The sequence below is a fragment of the Leucoraja erinacea genome, chromosome 14 (genome assembly GCF_028641065.1).
Source record: "Leucoraja erinacea ecotype New England chromosome 14, Leri_hhj_1, whole genome shotgun sequence".
Taxonomy (NCBI): domain Eukaryota; kingdom Metazoa; phylum Chordata; class Chondrichthyes; order Rajiformes; family Rajidae; genus Leucoraja; species Leucoraja erinaceus.
Genome location: NC_073390.1, coordinates 7,129,594 through 7,142,632, shown reverse-complemented (window position 1 = coordinate 7,142,632; position 13,039 = coordinate 7,129,594). Strand labels below are relative to the sequence as shown.

Sequence of the window (13,039 nt, the reverse complement as noted above, 5' to 3'; positions counted from 1 at the left end):
GCCTTTGCCAACTAAAACATCATCAATTCATATCAAGAGATGAAAATGAATTCAGGTGTAGGGTTGGCTAATATACGGATATTCTATGTTCTATATATTCTATGTTGTTGCATCCACTGGTAAAATGACAGGAGTATTGAAAAATGCAGATTCTCAATATGGATTTCACATCATTATGTGAATGGCTGTGAAAATTTAGAGTAAATAACAATGTCATAAGTGAAAGCAGTAGAATTAGGCCATTCGGCCCATCAAGTCTACTCCACCATTCAATCTTGGCTGATTTTTCTCTGCGTCCCAACTCATTTCTCCTGCCTCTCCACATAACATGTGCGCTAATCAAGAATCTATCTATCTCTGCCTTAAAAATATCAATTTAAGTGGCCTCCACTGCCTTCAGTGGCAAACAATTCCACAGATTCATCACCATCTGACTAAACAAATGTCTCCTCATCTCCATTCTAAAAGAATGTCCTTTCATTCTGAGGCTATAACCTCTAGACCTAAACTCTCCAACTAATAATTTAGTACTACTTTGAAATATTCTTATTGCACAGTAAATTTCTCAGGTGGAAAGTCACAGAAAAGATCTAAATATATCTTTTTGCCAATTGTGAAAAACTTTGCAGTTGAAAATTCCTACCATTACAATGGGAAGAGTTGGTCATGTTGATGCTGAAGCCTGGGTCACATCTGCATACGTAACCTCCAATTGTGTTGGTGCAGATTTGTTGACAGTCTGAGGTGTTGGTTGCACATTCATCGATATCTGGAGGAAAAGGAATGAACGACATGTCAAATACTTTTATGTCATTTTCCTGTGCTATGAAAACTGTCACTTCATAACAAAAAATCCGCAAATGAACAGATAATACTAGGGATAGCAGTGTTATCCCTACTTTTCCACTTTGTTCTGCAAATAAAGTATCGATTGTATGAAGACTCACAAAGTATGAAATATTATCCTTTCTTCGTTCATTATTAAGCTGACTAAAATGAATGCGTTAGGCCAGTGACGTTTTACAAGGTAGCAAGAACTGCCATGTTAAATATTATTCTTAACTTTTCAAATTATGTGTTTAAAGACTTCCTACCATCACAGAAAGAAGAGTTAGTTATGTTGATGCTGAAGCCTGGGTAACAACCGCACAAGAAGCTTCCGATTGTGTTGGTGCAGTTTTGATGACAGTTTGAGATGTTGGGTGCACATTCATCGATATCTGAAGAAATAAACTCAGTTACTCTGCCAGAGGAAGTATTTGATGCATGCAAAGTAACAGCATTTAAAACACAATAGACAATAGATAATAGGTGCAGGAGTAGGCCATCCGGCCCTTCGAGCCAGCATTGCCATTCAATGTGATCATGGCTGATCACACCCAATTAGTTCCCCGTTCCTGCCTTCTCCCCATATACCCTGACTCCGCTATCTTTGAGAGCCCTATCTAGCTCTCTCTCTCTTGAAAGTATCCAGAGAACCATCCTCTGAGGCAGAGAATTCCACAGATTCACGACTCTCTGTGAGAAAAAGTGTTTCCTCGTCTACGTTCTCAATGGCTTACCCCTTATTCTTAAACTGTGCCCCCTGGCTCTGGACTTCCCCAACATCGGGAACATGTTTCCTGCCTCTACTTGTCCAAACCCTTAATAATCTTAAATGTTTCAATGAAATCCCCTCTCATCCATCAAACTCCAGAGTAGACCTGCCCAGCTGCTCCATTCTCTCAGCATATGACAGTCCGCCATCCCGGGAATCAACCTTGTAAACGTACGCTGCACTCCTTCAATAGCAAGAATGTCCTTCCTCAAATTAGGGGTGCAAAACTGCACACAATACTCCAGGTGTGGTCTCACTAGGGCCCTATACAACTGCAGAAGGACCTCTTTACACCTATACTCAACTTTTCTTGTTATAAAGGGCAACATGCCTTTAGCTTTCTTCTCTGCCTGCTGTACCTGCATGCTTACTTTCATTGACTGATGAACAAGGACCCCCAGATCCCATTGTACTTCCCCTTTTCCCAACTTGACACCATTTAGATAGTAATCTGCCTTCCTGGATTTGCTAACAAAGTGGATAACCTCACATTTATTGACATTAAACTGCATCTGCCATGCATCTGCCCACTCACCCAACCTGTCCAAGTCACCCCGCATTCTCATAGCATCCTCCTCACAGTTCACACTGCCACCCAGCTTTGGATAATATGCAAATTTGCTAATGTTACTTCGAATCCCTTCATCTAAATCATTGATGTATATTGTAAATAGCTGCAGTCCCTGCACCGAGCCTTGCAGTACCCCACTAGTCACTGCCTGCCATTCTGAAAGGGACCCGGTAATCCTTACTCTTTGTTTCCTATCTGCCAACCAATGTTCTATCCATGTCAGCACTCTACCCCCAATACCATGTGCCCTCATTTTGCCCAGTAATCCCCTGTATGGACCTTATCAAATGCTTTCTGAAAGTCCAGGTACACTACAACCACTGTCAAGTCAAGTCAAGTTTATTTGTCACATACACATACGAGATGTGCAGTGAAATGAAAGTGGCAATGCTCGCGGAACAACAAAACAACCAAACAAATTATAAACACAATCATAACACACATATTATTTTACATAATAAATAATAGAAGGAAAAACGTTCTGTACAGTTAGTCCCTGGTGAGAAAGGCGTTTACAGTCCGAATTGCCTCTGGGAAGAAACTCCTTCTCAACCTCTCCGTTCTCACTGCATGGCAACGGAGGCGTTTGCCTGACCGTAGCGGCTGGAACAGTCCGTTGCAGGGGTGGAAGAGGTCTCTCATGATTTTGTTTGCTCTGGAGTTGCACCTCCTGTTGTATAGTTCCTGCAGGGGGGTGAGTGAAGTTCCCATAGTGCGTTCGGCCGAACGCACTACTCTCTGCAGAGCCTTCTTGTCCTTGGCAGAGCAATTCCCGAACCAGATGGTAATGTTCCCGGACAAGATGCTTTCCACCGCCGCTGCGTAGAAGCACTGGAGGATCCTCGGAGACACTCTGAATTTCCTCAATTGCCTGAGGTGGTAAAGGCGCTGCCTTGCCTTACTCACCAGTGCTGAGGCGTGTGATGACCATGTCATATCCTCAGAGATGTGGACTCCCAGATATTTAAAACAGTTCACCCTATCCACAGGATCCCCATTTATACTCAATGGAGTGTACGTCCTCGGATGATGTGCCCTCCTAAAGTCCATGATCAGCTCCTTCGTTTTTTTGATGTTCAAGAGGAGGCTGTTCTCCTGGCACCAGAGTGCTAGATCAGCCACCTCCTCCCGGTAGGCCCTCTCATCATTGTCTGAGATCAGACCCACCACCACAGTGTCATCAGCAAACTTAATTATTGAATTGGAGCTGAACCTAGCCACACAGTCATGTGTGTACAGGGAGTACAATAGGGGGCTGAGGACGCAACCCTGGGGCGATCCTGTGCTCAGGGTGAGGGACTTCGATGTATTCCCTCCCATCTTGACTACCTGGGGCCTGGCGGTGAGAAAGTCCAGGACCCAGGCACACAGGGAGGTGTTGAGCCCCAATTCCAGTAGCTTCCCGGCTAGTCTGGTGGGGACTATCGTGTTGAAGGCTGAACTGTAGTCTATGAACAGCATCCTCACGTAGCCCCCCTTCTAGCTGTCCAGATGGGAGAGAGCGGTGTGCAAGACCTGGGAGACCGCATCGTCCGTGGACCTGTTCGGACGGTATGCGAACTGCAACGGGTCCATGTTCCGAGGGAGGAAGGCGCAGATGTGATTCTTCACCAGCCTCTCAAAGCATTTCATGACTACCGAGGTAAGGGCCACCGGACGGTAGTCATTCAGGCAGGCTGGGGAGGCATTTTTTGGTACCGGTACAATGATGGATTTTTTTGAAGCAGGCAGGGACCACGGACTTGTCCAGGGAGAGGTTGAATAATGTAGTGAGCACTGGAGCTAGCTGCGTAGCACAGGACTTGAGTACTCGCCCCGAGATGCCATCGGGGCCTGCAGCTTTTCTTGTGTTCACCCGTGTCAGTGCCCTCCTCACGTCGTGCTCGGACAGCGAGAATGTGTGCATATTCCTCCCTTCAGCTTCGGTAGCCAGCCCGCTGTCGGTATTGTCGATAGTCGGCAGACCTGGAGTGGTGTTGCCCCTCTCGAAACGAGCGTAGAAGGAGTTCAGGTCGTCAGCTAGGGAGGTGCCGGCACATGCGGATGAGGGAGCGGTGCTTCGGTAGTTGGTTACAATCCGTAGCCCCTGCCACAGGCTTCTGGTGTCCTGCTGCTCCATCTGTAACTCCATCTTGTCCCTGTACCTTCTCTTTGCGTCCTTCACCGCCCTTCGCATTCGGTAGGACTCTGCCTTGTAGACGTCCATGTTTCCTGATGCCAAGCCCGAGTTGTAGGCAGCGGTACGAGCATTCAAGGCCACACGAACAGATCTGTCTACCCAGGGTTTTTGGTTCGGGAAGGTGCTTACCCTTACCGTGGGGACGATGTTGTCGGTTATTGTTGCGATGAAGTCCATGACTGCTTCCGCGAACTCACTGACGTCACTGGAACTTGCTTCGAACATATTCCAGTCGACATCACTCAGTGCATCTTGCAGCATGGCCTCTGACTGGTCGGACCACCGCTTTACGTCCCTCGTCTCTACCGCTTCCCGAACTATCCTCTGTTTATACTCCGGCAACAGGAAAATAGCAGCGTGGTCAGATTTTCCTAGGGGAGGGAGTGAAACGGCCTTGTAGCCTTTCCTGAACGGTGTGTAGCAGTGGTCCAAAGTTCTCTCCCCCCTGGTGGCACACGTGATGTGTTGGTAGAAGTTCGGCATGACCTTCTTGAGATTTGATTTGTTAAAATCTCCAGCCACCACCATAGCCGCATCCGGGTACTTGTTTTGATGTCGACATAGCACATCGTGTAGGGCCGATAGTGCCACGTCGGTGTCCGCCTGCGGTGGAATGTAGACGGCTGTGACGATCACTGAGCCGAACTCCCGGGGAAGGTAGAATGGGCGGCATGAGATTGTCAGATGCTCCAGGTCCGGCGAGCAGGAACGGGAAAGCATCTTGATATTTCCAGGGTTGCACCAGTTGTTATTGGTCATGAAGCAGACTCCTCCACCCTTGGATTTCCCAGATGCTTCTGTTCTGTCAGCACGGTGGACAGTGAAGGACTCGGTTGGGCAGATTACCTGATCCGGAATCAGTGAGGTCAGCCATGTTTCAGTCAGGCAGAGGATGTTGCAGTTCCTTATGTCCCGCTGGAATCTAAATCTGGCTCTCCCTTATCCATTTTCCTTATTACTGCCTCAAAAATTTTCAGAAGATTAGTCAAGCATGATTTCCTCTTCGTAAATCCATGCTGAATCGGACCGTTCCTGTTTCTGCAGTCCAAATGTGCCGCTATTTCATCTTTTATTATTGACTCCAGCATCTTCCCCACCACTGATGTCAGGCTAACTGGTCTGTAATTCCTTTTTTTCTCTCTTGCCATTCTTAAAAAGTGCGATAACATTAGCTACCCTCCAATCCACAGGAACTGATCCTGAATCTGTAGTACATCGGAAACTTATCACCAATGCATCCACGATTTAATGAGCCACTTCCTTAAGTACCCTGGGATTCAGACCATCAAGCCCTGGGGATTTATCAGCCTTCAGTCTACCCAACACCATTTCCTGCCTAGTGTGGATTTCCTTCAGTTCCTCCGTCACCCCAGATCCTCTGGCCACTATTATATTAGGAAGACTGTTTGTGTTCTCCTCAGTGAAGACGATCCAAATTACCTGTTCAACTCATCTGCCATTTCCTTGTTCCCCATAATAAATTCACCTTTTTCGGTCTTCAAGGGTCCAACTTTGGTCTTAACTAATGTTTTCCTCTTCACATACCTAAAGAAGCTTTTGCTATCCTCCTTTATATTCTTGGCTAGATTACCTTCGTACCTCATCTTTTCTCCCCGTATTGCCTTTTTAGTTATCTTCTGTTGCTCTTTAAACATTACCCAATACTCTTGCTTCCCGCTCATCTTTGCTACATTGTACTTCTTCTCTTTTATTTTTATACTATCCCTGACGTCCCTTTTTAGCCATGGTCGCCCCTTACTCCCCTTGGAATCTTTCTTCCTCTTTGGAATGAACTGATCGGCACCTTCTGTATCATTCCCAGAAATACCTGCCATTGTTGTTCCACTGTCATCCCTGCTAGGGTATCATTCCAGTTAACTTTGGCCAGCTCCTCCCTCATGGCTCCATAGTCCCCTTTATTCAACTAAAACACGGACACCTCCGATTTACCCTTCTCCCTCTCCAATTGTAGATTGAACGACCATATTTTGGTCGCTACCTCCTAATGGCTCCTTAACCTCAAGTTCCTTTATCAAATGCAGTTCATTACATCACACTAAATCCAGAATTGCCTTCTCTCTGGTAGACTCCAATACAAGCTGCTCTAAAAATCCATCACATAGGTACTCCACAAAATTCCTTTCCTGGGGTACCAACCTGATTTTCCCAGTCTACCTGCATGTTGAAATCTCCCATAACAACCGTAGTATCACCTTGACTACATGCCAATTTTAACTCCTGATTCAACTTGCACCCTATATCCAGACTACTGTTTGGGGCCCTGTAGATAACTCCCATTAGGAACGTTTTGCCCTTACAATTCCTTAGTTCTATCCTTACTGACTCTGCATCTCCTGTTTCAATGTCATCCCTTGCAAGGGACTGAATTTCATTCCTCACCATCAGAGCTACCCCACCCCTTCTGCCCACCTGTCTGTCTTTTCGATAGGAGGTATATCCTTGAATATTCAGTTCCCAGCCCTGACCCTCTTGCAGCCATGTCTCTGTAATTCCCACAACACCATACTTGCCAATTTCTAACTGAGCCTCAAGCTCGTCCACTTTATTTCTTATACTTCGCACATTAATATACAACACTTTGACCTCGGTATTCACCTCCCCTCTCACTCCGCTCACAATTGGCCCTGACCTCACTCTCTTATCCCTTCTCGAACTTTCCTTCCCATTAATTCGGGAGTCTTTTGTAACTTTTCCTGTACTCACTTCCCCTTTAACTCCATCTTTACACTCAAAATTTGTCATTCCCTCCCCCCCACTATTTAGTTTAAACCCACACGTGTACCACTAGCAAACCTGCCTGTCAGAACATTGGTCCCCCTCCAGTTAAGGAGTAACCTGTCCCTTTTGTACAGGTCACCCCTAACCCAGAAGAGACCCCAGTATTCTATAAATCTAAATCCTTGCTCCCTGCACCAGCCCCTCAGCCATACATTCAGATCCACTATCTCCATGTTCCTGTCCTCACTAGCACGATGCACTGGAAGCAATCCAGAGATAACCACCCTGGAAGTCCTGCTTTTTAGTCTTCTTCCAAACTCTGTGAACTCAAGTTGCAGAACTTCCTTCCTCTTCTTCCCAATGTAATTTGTGCCCACGTGCACAACTACTGCCGGCTGTTCACCTTCCCTCTCGAGGATGTTCTGAATTTGGTTTGTGACATCTTGAACCCTGGCACCAGGGAGGCCACAGACCATCCTAGCGTCTCGCCTGCCTCCACAGAATCTCCAGTCCGCACCTTGAATAATGGAGAAACCCACCACTATGGCTCTGTCCAATGTCGGTCTCGCCGGCCAAGTCCCATCTATAGGATTGGAGCCACCGACGTGACCAACGTGACCGCCGCTCGGACTGGAAGCGTCGTCTCCACCCGACAGTTCCCAAGTAACTGTTTTCATTAGGCACAGTCACCTGGGTCTCCAACACTCCACGGTTACCACCCTTTCTCTCAGTCACACACCTTTGTTCTTCCCGTATCCTTGGCGTGACCATCTCACTATAGGTCCTGTCCAGGAAACTCTCGTTTTCCCAGATGGCCCTGAGGTCATCCAGCTGCTTCTCCTGTGCCCCAACACAGTCCTTCAGGAACTGAACCTTGCCGCACTTGCCACAGTTGTAGCAGCCAGAGACTCCATCCGTGACCCTGGCCTCCCACATCCTGCAAGCATCACACTCTCATCTTACCTGTCATGTGTTCACCGCATCCCGTCCTCTCCAGCTTTTTGTTTAGTTTCCTCTCCTCAGCCTCCTCTCCGAAGACTCTTGTGCCAAGGACTCACACTACTCTCGAGCCAAAGACTCACACATTTCTCTCAAGACACTTACCTCACAAGGCCGCTCCCCTAGAGCTGATAAATTGCCAAATGTTGAACAGATACATTTATGGGAATGTTTTAGGGGTATATGGGCCAAACACAGTAAATGGAACTAACTTAGGAACACTGATCTTTATGTTTAGTAGTATTTGCTGCTGCACTATGAGATGGGTCAGAACAAAACAACAGCACATTGTAGGTATAAGCAGATGAAGTTACACCTCTCCCTAAATCTCCTCCTGGATCCAAGTGTTCCAGGACCCAAGCGTTCCATTCAAGGTGAAACAGAGGTCCAGGTGCATGACTTCATCCTCGTCTACTGCATTTGGTGCTCCTGTTATGGCCACCTTTACACGAGCAAGACCAAGCATTGCATTGGCAATCCTTTTGCTTGGTTCACCGAGGCTTGCTGATCTCCCGGTTGCTAACCATTTTAATTAACCTTCCCATTCCCATTCTGACTTTTCTGCCCTGATTGTCTTCTATTGCTAGAGCGAGGCCACATGCAAACTTGAGGAACAGCATCACATATTTCACTTGGGTACCTTACAACTCAACAACATGAGGATTGATGTCTCCAATTTTATATAACATAAAAGGTGTATTAAAATATGGTTTATGATTTGGATGACATAAATTCACGTTGAGAAGTTGTAGAAGTCTTTCTACCCTCGCATTATCCAGTTGACTAATAAATGTTTGTTTTAAAGGGTATAAAATCTACATGGCCCATGAATCACATTGAATATTATTTACAATATGGGTGAAATTATTAATTTGACATCTCCTACCATCACAAAATGAAGAGTTGGTTAGGTTACTGTTGAAGCCTGGCTCACAACCGCACGTGAAGCTTCCGATTGTGTTGTTGCAGATTTGTTGACAGTCTGAGGTGTTGGTTGCACATTCATTTATATCTGGAGGAAAGTAAAAATGACATGTCGACTTCTTGCATTGCAGCTGGCATAGTAAATGAAGGCCACAACAAGAATATTGCTGTGACATGATTTGAGCTGAAAGTGAACTACTCGCCATAATATATCATTGGCATCAGAGTACCTTCATATTTATATATCTTTGGTAACATTAATAATACACGCAGCTGCAAAATTTAGATTAGAGAGGGTAATGTGAAAATTGAACTTCCTGAACAAATAACAATTAACATCAATCTTTTACAATTCCCTACTAAAAATATAATTATATTGAAGAATCACTGAGAATGAAGTGATATACTTTCTCATTCAATATTCAGGTGACTAAAATACATTTGTTGGGCCACAGACAGCATTTAGGGTCGGGACCCATGATAAGCATCTGCAGTTATTAGTGTCTCTAAATGACATGTGAAACTGTTGTATTGCAATTGGCTTTGCCACGTCTAACTTTGTCACTTAATATTCCAAATTACAATAGCCTGCAGGCTGTCATTATACAGTGGCGACACAATATATGGAGTGTCATTTGGAAAAAATATTGTTTTGAATCTACAAAACATTAACTCTCAACATAAGCCACTCATTGCCACATTAATTTTTGGCATCAGGGTTCTTTTAAGGTTATACCCCCATTGGGGAAATGGCCAAAGTATTGAAGATCACAGGTATAATATTTTGAGTTCACAGAATAATAATGGGGGAATCTTATGGAAGTAAAGATTGAAGATAATTAAATTATGTATGCTTAAAGATTCACGGAGATTTAAATTATATAATTTTTAATTTCATATTAAGATGACCAAAATCAATTTTTTGGTAATCTCAGATTTACTAGGCAGTGAAAATGCAACTACAAATAGTTTGTGCTAAGTCTGAGAAACCATCTGTTTTAAAACATTCTACTTTCACAATGCAAAGAGTTGGTTGCATTGGTGCTAAAGCCTGGATCACAACTGCACACAAAACGTCTGGAAAACAGTGAATAATAATAATAATAATAATAATAATAATAATAATAATAATAATAATAATAATATTTATTACGGACTCGAGGTCCAGACAAGTGGCAACATTACATTTTTAAAAATGCATTGCATATTAAATATCATAAAGTACATATAAAATCTTAGTATATCACTTATAAAAGCATCATAAATTATATATTTTTTTAAAAACACAATACATAAGTTAAAAATCCAGTTTAAAAGAATGATCAATGTCCTACAACAAGACAACGATACCAGTGTCTCCACAGCTGGGATTCGTAGCGTGTAGTGCTAACCCTTATGTTTGACAAGGCCACAATAATCACATTTTTAGAGTCATTTATCCTGCAAATGAATTTATATATGTGATGTCTTAGGATAGCTTCTAAAGTACTGATTCCTGCAGCCACAAACATATTACTGGCACTACACCATCTAGGTTTCCTTAGCAGTGTTCTCATGGCATCGTTATATGCCACCTTTAGATTCAGATTCAATTTTAATTATCATTGTCAGTGTACAGTACAGAGACAACGAAATCTGCATACTTTTCTGCATTAGAGACAACGAAATGTATTAGAGACAATGAAATCTGCATACTGTACTGTACACTGAGTACTCTGTACTCAGTGTACAGTACAGAGACAACGAAATGCATTAGAGACGACGAATTAGTCTCTGCATACTTTTCTTTCCATAGTTCGACCACAGGTGCGCAATGTAGAATGGTGTGCAGTATGATCTAAATAGCGACATCTTCACCACATCTGCACACGCACCAAACTTACGCAAGAGAATATTCTCCTGTACATACAGCATGCGTCATTGCCTATAAATATCCTCATCATCTGTCATTTGTTCTGTAATAATATGCCCTAGATATTTTAACTTATTACAGACACTAAGATTATTGTCAGTCAATTTAAAATCAGGAAATTTTAGACATTTATCCTCTTTGGTTCTACAGATCATAACAGCACTCTTACTAGCATTATATTTAATGTCATGCTCCACACCACACACAGAACATATAGTAACGAGCTGCTGGAGACCAGCGCTAGATGGACTAAAGACCCCAAGATCATCTGCATACATAATATGGTTCACTAAAATATTACCAATCACGCACCCAGTGTTACAGGCTTTCAATTGTTTAGACAGATCATCAATATATAGATTAAAAAGGAATGGGGACAAACTTCCCCCTTGTCTAACACCATTGCTAACCCCAAATGGGGCTGAGACCCTATTGCCCCATTTTATTTGCATAGTCTGGTGGGCAGACCAGTAGGCCAGAATTCTAACAATGTATTTAGGCACCCCTCTTTGACACATGTTACCAAACAGCTTTCTGTGATTAACACGGCCAAAGGCTTTGGAAGCATCAATAAAGCACATAAGGATTGAAGAGTTTTTGCCTCTTTATTTGTTTACATTCTCCTTTAGGGCATATATGCATGTCAGTGCCATGTTTAGCTTTAAAGCCAAACTGGTTATCTGTGGAGTTAACAAACTCATTTATTCTATCCAGCAGAACTCTTTCTAAAACTTTTGACATTATACTGGCTAAAGCTTTGGGCCTGTAATTATTTAGGCTGCCTACTTTACCAGCTTTGTCCTTAATGACCGGCACCAACAGGACAAATAACATTGAGTCTGGTAACAAGCCATGAATCATAAAGCCAATAAAACAAATAGCAAGGAGAGGAGCTATCCTCATACTCACATACTTAAGATGTTCAGCAGAAATATGATCCAAGTCACTTGCTTTGTTGTTGGACAGCTTGTTCATGGCATGATACACCTCATGTGACATAATCGCCATCGAGTCATGCTGAATGCTGCCTCAATCACATTTATATCATTGAATCTACCAACTGAATCTCTCTCTCTTAATATCATGGTATACTGTAGACTATATAAAATAACTTTTCAAATGCAAAACAATGAGTAAAGCTGTCATTCTCAAAAATATTGCTTTGACATTGCAAAGCATCACCAGATTACTCTGTGGCACTCTTCACTTCATTAATATTTTGGCATCACAGCATTTTGAAGTCTACTTTGATATCACCGCTGTTGGATGAATAATTTGTAACAATGAGTCAAGAGTACAGGAAGGAGAACAATAATCTGCTTGAATGGAGCCAAAACTATATTTTTGCTCTGAATGTTAGCAAAACTAAGGTTCTAAAAAGGACACAAAGTGCTGAAGTAACTCAACGGGTCAGGCAGCATCTCTGGAGAGCATGGATAGGTGTCGTTTCAAGTCAAAACCCTGTACTTCTTCTGAAGAAGGGTCTCAACCTGAAACATCACCTATCCATGTTTCCCGGCATGCTGCCTGTCCCGTTGTGTTATTCCCATATGTTGTATCTGTTTGTGTATTAACCAACATCCACAGGTCTTTGTTTCTACAAGACCAAGATGCTGATTGTTGAATTCCAGAAGGGAAAGATGAGATTCCAGTGATCTGCCGTCATCGGCGAATAGCGGTGGAGAGAATCAATGGCTTCAAGTTTCTGTGCCTGCACATCTCTGAAGGACTCTCCTGGGTTTAGCACAAAGAAAGCTCATCAACATCTCTACTTCTTCAGCCTCTACAACCTCTAAGTCTGAAGATATTCAGCATGCTTTAGAATATTCTATCGAACTTCTATAGGTATTCAGTAGAAATGATACTGAATGGTTGCAACATGGTAACAGAGTCAAAGAATCCTTATGTACTAGTTCAAGAAGAGCTTCTTCCTGTCAACAATTAAGCTCTGGATCCACCCTGTAGAAAAATAACCACAACCCTACCTCAGCACCAAACTACTATGGTCTTTCTATTGATTGCACACTTCAATCTACACTGTTATGGTCACATTACCTATTACAACTGATCATTTATTAAGAATTGGTTATTGTAGATTGGCTATTTCATACGAGCCAA

The 13,039-nt window shown here is 43.3% G+C and overlaps 1 protein-coding gene across 1 annotated transcript in view; it reads right to left on the bottom strand.

The window, feature by feature from the left end:
• The window catches only part of LOC129703229 (fibrillin-3-like), a 214,382-nt gene that overhangs the window by 51,467 nt on the left and 149,876 nt on the right, over window positions 1-13,039 (bottom strand). Inside the window, exons 56-57 of the mRNA XM_055645508.1 lie at window positions 8,972-9,097; window positions 644-769 (exon numbers count right to left, since the gene is read on the bottom strand). Of these exons, the coding sequence (XP_055501483.1) occupies window positions 644-769; window positions 8,972-9,097 (252 nt within the window). The remainder of the gene's footprint in view (window positions 1-643; window positions 770-8,971; window positions 9,098-13,039) is intronic.